The sequence below is a fragment of the Acanthisitta chloris genome, unplaced genomic scaffold, assembly GCF_000695815.1.
Source record: "Acanthisitta chloris isolate BGI_N310 unplaced genomic scaffold, ASM69581v1 scaffold8748, whole genome shotgun sequence".
NCBI classification, from domain to species: Eukaryota; Metazoa; Chordata; class Aves; order Passeriformes; family Acanthisittidae; genus Acanthisitta; species Acanthisitta chloris.
In genome coordinates, this window is record NW_008687560.1 from 18671 (window position 1) to 26723 (window position 8053).

General features: G+C 47.2%; 1 protein-coding gene across 1 annotated transcript in view; it reads left to right on the forward strand.

Annotated features, from left to right (window-relative positions):
* Positions 1–980: 980 nt before the first annotated feature.
* Positions 981–8053, forward strand: part of CDON (cell adhesion associated, oncogene regulated) — a 37268-nt gene continuing 30195 nt past the window's right edge. Inside the window, 6 exon segments of the mRNA XM_009080653.1 lie at positions 981–1056; positions 3191–3463; positions 5418–5564; positions 5847–5990; positions 6818–7105; positions 7952–8052. Of these exon segments, the coding sequence (XP_009078901.1) occupies positions 981–1056; positions 3191–3463; positions 5418–5564; positions 5847–5990; positions 6818–7105; positions 7952–8052 (1029 nt within the window).

Consider the following 8053-nt stretch of genomic DNA (forward strand, 5'->3'; position numbering starts at 1 on the left):
GAGGAAATTTCGGTTAGATATACAGAAGAAATTCTTCTCTGTGAGGGTGGTGAGGCACTGGCACAGGTTGCCCAGAGCAGCTGTGGCGGCCCCGTTTCTGAAAGTGTTCCAGGCCAGGTTGGATGGGGCTTAGGGCAACCTGGTCTAATGGAAAGTGTCTCTGCTCATGGCAAGGGGTGGAACGAGATGATCTTCAAGGTCTCTTCCAACCCAAACCATTCTGTGATTCTATGATAAGTGAGATCATACACAGCCAAATGGTTATGTGTGATATGGCCAAGCACAGGACTGTCCTCTTTAGAAGCAGCTATGGAGGTGAAAGTGGATATGGGATGTCCCAAAAGCATATAGGAAAAAACAGTACTGGTTTGGGAATGTAAATGAGAACAAGACTAATATTGGTGGTTTTCCAGGGGCCATTTGCCATGGTTTGCCTGGAAGGCACAGCAGAAGGAACCAGCAGATGACAAGGCTCAGTAAGCAGGTTTAGAGCAATCATGAGCAGTAGCTGCATCGCAGTGTGGAGATTCATAAAAACTTGTCAAACAAGTGCAGCCTGGTGATAGATGGTCAAATGATTATTGTTTGCAAACAATACTATCTCCCATAGATAAGCTGTTTACTTTGGACTCCAGCTCCTCTGGGTGGAAAGTAGTCTAATTTATCAAGGCAGCACAGTTTGATGTGGATGCCTCGTGCCCCAGCTGTGCAAAAACTCTTATATCGAGCATAGTCCTTGGAAACACAGCGAAGTTAAGCTTCCAACTCACTTTTGCAGATGGTTTCTATATTGCAGAGTATATTGGCTGTTTCCTGGTTGTGCTTTTCTTTTTTTTTAAAAACCAAACACTTTGTTGTGAGCGAGTTAAAAGGCAGACTCCTGAAACTCACAGTAGACATGTGTTTGTTTGTTTTGTAGCTGTTTCCGTGCCTCAGCTTAGTTTGGAGCTTTGGGCTTTCAACTTGGATAATCTGGCGCTATGCATCCAGCCCTCAGGCACTTACAGGCACTGCTCCTCGTCACTGCCACCGGCCTCGTCGCTGCCACCACCTCAGGTAAGGCCTTGCCCAACCCACAGTGACTTGCCCAACCCACTGGATGAGGCCTTGAGCATCCTGGTCTAGTGGGGAGGTGTCTCTGCACAGGGCAGGGGGTTGGGACTAGATCATCTGTAAGGTCCATTCCAACGCCTGAAATTCTGTGATTCTATGACTTGCTCAGAGGTTTTGGAGGTTGAACCCGAACTTTTGAATGAACAGATCTTGGGAGTGTGTTTCAAAGCAGCCAGCTTTAATGGATATTGTCAATAACTGCTTTTCAGGAAGTATGGAGCACTGAGGCACAGCCTCGCACTCAGTATCTGACTTTGCTTGTGAAAACTTGGCTCAAAACAAGCACCAGAACATGGAAGTCTGTGAGTTACGTAGGCTTGTTCCTTGGATTCAGCTGGACACCGATTCCGTTCTGTACAGTGCATCTCGTGTTCCCAGGGGTCGGGAGGGGTTTGAGCTTGCAGGGGGAGAGAGGAGTGAGCTCTTTGAAACGTGGAGGCTGATGCGTGGCTGCACTTGGAAGAGCCTGGGCGTTAAAAAAAGAAGAGGCCTGGTTTTAATTGACACATCTGCTCTGTGTAGTCAGCTTGTCTTAACGCAACCACACAAAAAAGAAGCTTTTACTACTTTTAGCACTTCATAGCCAATCGTTCTAAGCAAATGGGATAAATTTTATTTTCCAAGCAGTCACAGGAGATAAATTCCAGCTGCAGGGTCACTGCTACCAACTCTGACTTGTACGCGGAGTGCAGCGTCGGTGTCAGAAGTGAGGGCAGGGGCGAAGATGAAAGTAACAGTGTGATTTCATAGCAATTGGTGGTGAGCAAACTGAAAGGTCATTGCTTTCCTCCTATCCCTGGAAATTCAAACTGAACTAATAGGAAAAACTGTGTTCTAATTAAAAGCTAAAAATGGACATCTGGAGCCCTGTGAAATGCTTGGATACCATTTTTATGGATTTCATCTTTTTTCGTTAAGTGAAGCCACACTTTAATTTCCAGTTTTATTTTATGTTTATGCAGATAGTTTATGGTTCTGTTAAAAATGTGCAGTTTCTCATCTGAAACTCATAAACAGAGCTGGGATGGACTGACTTGAGAGGAAAAGCATGAGCCCAGGGCCCCACCTACAAGAACAGCATCTCTTGCTTGGATGTCATTTAATATCATCTTGACCCATGCTATCTGGAATTCCTTAGCTCCTTCACAAACCAGGAATTGTTTTTCCCTGCTGCCATGTCTATTTTAAATTTTTTTTCTCCTAATTTGTATTACTAACCAAATAAGAGTAATTGGTGTTAATTTCCTTGTGCTTGCTCCCTTCATGCAAAACCTTTAGTGGAGAATTCCATAGAAAACAAATGGAAGTAATTCCCAGTGTTTCATTGGCCAGGATAGGAAAAAAATGTCCTCCAACAAGCAGGAATTTTCTTCTGGCAAATAAATGGATTCTCATAACCGAGTTCTGTGGAATTGAACCTTTTATTTATTAGCAGCTCTTCCTGTTTCTGTTCATCTTTACTCAGTAAAGATAATGGATGCCCAATTCATCATCCTTGTCCTGATGAAGTCCATGTATTTGGAATTAGCAGGAGCCTTTGCTGTTCGTCCAGCTTTTTTCATCCTGCTATTTTTAATTAGTTCTGCAGAGCCAGGGCCGGTTCTGTGGAAGTACCTGGCAGGCTGCTGCCATTTCCAGCACTTCACAAGTCACGTCCAGACCCACTTCATATGGGACAGATCAGCCGCAGCTGCGCCTTCCCCTGCTCCGTCTCTCCAGGTGACGGGTGCTGTTTCCCTCCAGATAAATCCAGTGGGATTGCAGTTTTGCTGGCCCTGACAAGTGTGCACACTCCGGGATGTACCTCCCCCTTCCTGTACACTGCACCTACTTTTTTTTAGTCGCTGTTATCCTCTTTGTGGGGTTGGAATATTGACACTATCCTGGTGTTTGGGAGCAATCAGGAATCTGTCGTGCATTCCTTGTGCCAAGCAAAAGGCAGCACCTGACTGAGTGTCACTTGCAGCTTGGAGCTTAGAGACTCTTTCTGTGGTCAGTCTTTTGTACTGTCAGCACATCACTAACCTTATCATGTGTCCATGCTGGTCACTAACTCAGTGTATGTTTTTCCTTCTAGATTTAACTCCCCATTTTATTTCCGAGCCCTCCTCTACTGTCCAGAAGTCTGGTGAGCCCGTCCAGCTCCACTGCTCTGCCGAGCCCTCCACAGCTCAGCTTTCCTGGCTGTTTAATGGGGAGCCCCTGGACAGCAGGGTGGGAGAAGTGGAAGTCCAGTCAGGATCTTTGACAATCGTGTCCCTCAGCCCGGCGACGTGCGGCCGCTATCAGTGCGTGGTGAACAGCAGCGTGGGTGCCGTGCTGAGCAGGCCTGCCACGGTGTCCATGGCCAGTAAGTCAACTCTAATTTATGTCCTTTGCTCCATGCACATTCTGGAGACCTCAGATGGATTGTATGGTTTGGTTTAAGTTGACTTTTATAAAACACCTAGATCAAAATGGTTTGGGTTTTTCTCCCCTCAGCCACTATGTAGAACATGATGGATTATACACTTCTCACCTTTTTTTAATTCTGAAGTCATCTGAGACCTGTCAGGTAATGCAGCCTTGGAACAGATTTCCCAAAGAGCTTGTGGATCCCAATCCCTGGGGGCTTTGAAAGCCTCAGCTAGACCAAACCACATGTGATGGATTTAACATTGGTGATGGCCCTATTTTGAGGTGAAAGACCCAAGAGTCCTTTCCAGCAATATTGTTCAGTGAAATAACATTCATTTCCGTGAATTTCCCTGGAAGTACAAGGTTCCAAAAGTTTCCCTTCACAAAGGATGTTGAAAGAGCAGTTGAGCTGCTGTGCCATTGCAGAAGTGTATTGAGAGTTGAGAAGAAATGAGTGGGAATTGTTGCCTGGGAAATAAGTGGGAGCTGCATATTTCCCTTTTCATTTTATTTAATCAAACCAATCCAGGTGTTCTTCAGGTGAGGACAGTCCTCTGTCCTTTTAGGGACAGTGTCCATTCTCTCAGTTGCACTGGTTCTTCTAATCTGTAAATTATTTGATCTCAAGGGACTTCAGAAGAGGAAGGGCAATGTTTTCCACATGGAAAGGATGATGTGGTGCTGAGAATGGGAATACAATATTCCTGCATGAGCATGATCTGTCTGTTTGGGATTGTGGGGCTGTCTGAATTAGGCCTTTGTCAAGCAGGGTTTGAGTGATTTCTCTGGAAGGGTACCTCATCTATGGAGCATGTCCAAAATCCCCCTGGGAGGAAAATCTCTTACAAGGGAGAGAAGTAAGTGTTTTGGTAAAGTACTGACCCATGGCAAGACCCTCTCAAGAGAGCTCTAAGGCGGCTAACATAGAAAAACTTCACAACCTTGAGGATGCTTTGGTTGTGAAGGGAGTAGAAGAGCAGAATTCACACTTTCCTCATCCCATTGAGGTTTTGGCAGCACACCGGTGGGTGCTGTGAGCTGGGGAGCTCTGCTGTGGGAGCTCTCTGCTTTGGGAGCTCTGTGCCTTAGGAACTCTTTGCTTTGGAGCCTCTGCTTTGGGGAGCTCTCTGCTTTGGGAGTTCTCTGCTGTGGGAGCTCTCTGCTGTGGGGAGCTCTGCTTTGGGGAGCTCTGCTTCAGGGAGCTCTCTGCATTGGGGAGCTCTGCTTTGGGGAGCTCTCTGCTTTGGGAGCTCTGCATTGGGAGCTCTCTGCTGTGGGAGCTCTGCTGTGGGAGCTCTCTGCTTTGGGGGCTCTCTACTTTCGAGGGCTCTCTGCTTTGGGGGACTCTCTGCTGGGAGAGCTCTCTGCTTTGGGAGTTCTGCTTTGAGAGCTCTCTGCTGTGGGAGCTCTGTGCTTTGAGGGGCTCTCTGCTTTGAGGGGCTCTCTGCTTGCCTCATGGCTCATGGCAGTGAGCTGGAGGCACTGCTGTCCTCACTGTTGTGTTCACTATCATCACAGAAAGACAGTTCCTTGATTTTTATGGACAGACTTCCTGCTGTTACTGTGAATTGTCTTCTGTAGTGCCTGCAGAGCCCGTGAGGAGCACTGCAGCCTCTCCAGTGTCTCTGCTTGCTTTTCCAGGAGCAGTGGAGGGAATGTAGGAATTACTTTATCTCCTCACTATTCCCATGTAAAAGCTCCTTTCTGTAGTAAGGCAGTGGATAAGGAGGGCTGATGCTGTTATGGGCTGCAGGATAGACCACGTCTGTTGATGCCATGTCCATGTGCTGCACTAGGGAAGATAATCAGCATGAACCCAACTGTACTTTTAACACAAATACTGAGCTTCCTGCCCTTCCCCTCTCCCAGGCCATGGCTGCTCTTACCCCTTCTCCCACTCTCTCCAGGTTTAGCTCCCTTTGAGGCATCAGCCAAGGCTGCTGTTGCAGCAGAGGAAGGAGGCACAGCTCTCATCGGATGCAAGGTGCCAGAAAGTCACCCAAGAGCACAGGTTCGCTTCCAAGTGCGTGGGAAATGGCTGGAACAATCCACAGGTGAGAGGTTTTGTGCAGTATAAGGATCCAACAAAATTTTCCTGGAGTTTTCCTTAGAATTTAAAGGGAAAACATCCTTTGAAAGTTTGCAGAACTTCCTGTGCAATCACTCTATCTAAACCTCCCTTTGGAAATTATCTCCTTTGCATGGCAATGTGGTATCTGTGTGATCCTATGACTGGTAAAGCTGGCAAGTTAATAAAAATAAATTTAAAAACCCAAAGAATTCTTTTGAAGCTAAATTAAATACAATCTTCTCTTTTTCCTTCCCCACTTGTTTAGACAACTACCTAATTCTTCCATCTGGAAACCTGCAGATCTTGAATGTATCTCTAGAAGACAAAGGATCCTACAAATGTGCAGTGTACAACCCAGTTACTCATGATCTCAGAGTAGAACTCACTGGACATAAGCTCACAGTCACACGTGAGTATTCCCTTCAGCTTTCCAGAATGAATCCTTCTCAAACTGAATAAATAGCATCCCTAAGGTTTTTACATGGGCACATCAGTGTCTCAAATACCATGTTAGGTAAGATCTGTCCTGCCTGTTTGCACATTCAGTTCTTATTTCCCCTCACTGTGCGGGAGCAGCATGATTGCTTTTCAAATGCCAGGAAGATACAGCACTTAGCCCTTGGAAAAGGGGATACTGCTAACACTTCTGTCCCCAAGCCTGTTTTGGAGCAGGACTTCTGGAAGAGAGTGTTACAGCATCGTGCCTAGTCCCAAGCACAGGCAGCTGTGTTGGAAAGGCATGGAGGAGGACTGGAGAATGGGATGGGAGAGTGGTTTAACAGCCTGGTTGGTGATTAAAATAGAGGGATGGGGCATGTCTACTGTGAGGAAAGGCTGAGAGAATTGGGATTGTTCAGCCTGGAAAAGAGAAGCTTCAGAGTGACCTAATTGCAGCCTTCCAGTACCTGGAGGGAGCTTCTTACAAAACTTTCTACATGAGCCTGGAGTGACCAGGACAAGGGGGAATGGCTTCCCATTGCCAGAGAGCAGGGTTAGGTTAGATATTAGGAAGAAATTCCTCCCTGTGAGGGTGATGAGGCACTGGCACAGGTTGCTCAGAGAAGCTGTGGCTGCTCCACCCCTGAAAGTATTCCGGGCCAGGCTGGATGGGGCTTGGCACAACCTGGGCTGGTGGAAGGTGTCCCTTACCATGGCAGGGGGTGGACTGAGATGATGTTTAAGATCCTTCTAACCCAAAACATTCTCTGATTCTATGATTCATCTCCTTTCTTCCAGGCCCTTCCTCAGGTGGCTCCCACATCCTGCACCCACTGTCCCCGCAGAGCCTGGTGGTGCCTCGGCACAGCGCGCTGACCCTGGAGTGTGTGGTCGGTGGGTTGGCTCCAGGCCCTGTCCGCTGGGTGAAGGACGGTCGGGACGCGCTGAGGCAAGGCAGGTGGAGACTGCTGCACTCCCACCTGGTGACAGACCGGCTCGAGCCATCCGACGCTGGGAATTACTCCTGCGTGGTGGGAAGTGAACCTGGAGCAGTGAAATACGTTAACTATTCGCTTACTGTACTTGGTAAGAAATAAAGACATTTTCAGGTCCAGGCAACACAGATTTTCTTCATATACATGCTGGTTTTGGCATCTGCTCCTAAACAGCCTCACATTCCTTCTCAGCCTTAAGCACATTAAAATAAAGAGTACAGATCTGTTCCTGATGGCCATATCCCATCATCTCTCCCAAGTTAAAATCCGTAAGTATTTCTCTCTTCAAATCCTTGGCAGTCTCAAAATAATGCAACAGTAAAGGATAACAAACTCCAGGGAAGAACTGATCTGTTTATTTTCCTGCAGAATGCCAGTGTCAATGTGCCAAGGGTCAGATATTCCTCTTTTAAGGCTGTATGCAAGCAAAAAGCTGGCGAAGGGAGGTGATATGTTTGGATGAGGACATAAAGAAAAGCAAAGGAAACATTAATATATTTGCCCTCTTTTGTGTGGCTGCAAGTTGTTCCTCATCTCCCCTTTCCTTTGTGGCAGTTTGTCGTGATGTTTGAGGTTTTTGCATCTGTGATTGTTTTTGTTTGGGGTTTGAAATGTGTACATTGGAGTTACTCAGCAAACAGAGTGTTGACATACAACACTCCTCTTGTTGTGGGAGGTCACTGAGGAATTATTTTGAAAATAGAGGTGTTTTATTTATAAGATTCATGCAAACATGTGGCTGTTGGGAATAGAAGGGAGAAACCATCCAAACAAGCAAGCGTGGGGGAAAACCAGCTCCAGGCTGCGCAGAACCAGCGCCGCGTGGTGCTTGCGCAGCCTTGGGACATGATAAACCTGCGGAACGTTGTACCACAGCTTTTTCAGGGCTTGGTCTAAGACTAGCAAACAGTTGATGTCAAACCATTTCCCTCTGCAGAACCAGCCTGGCTGTCCAGGGGACTGCAGGACGAAGCTGTGGCGGCGGGAGCAACGGTGCAGATGTGGTGCGAGGCGCGCGGCAGCCCCGCGCCCGTCCTGA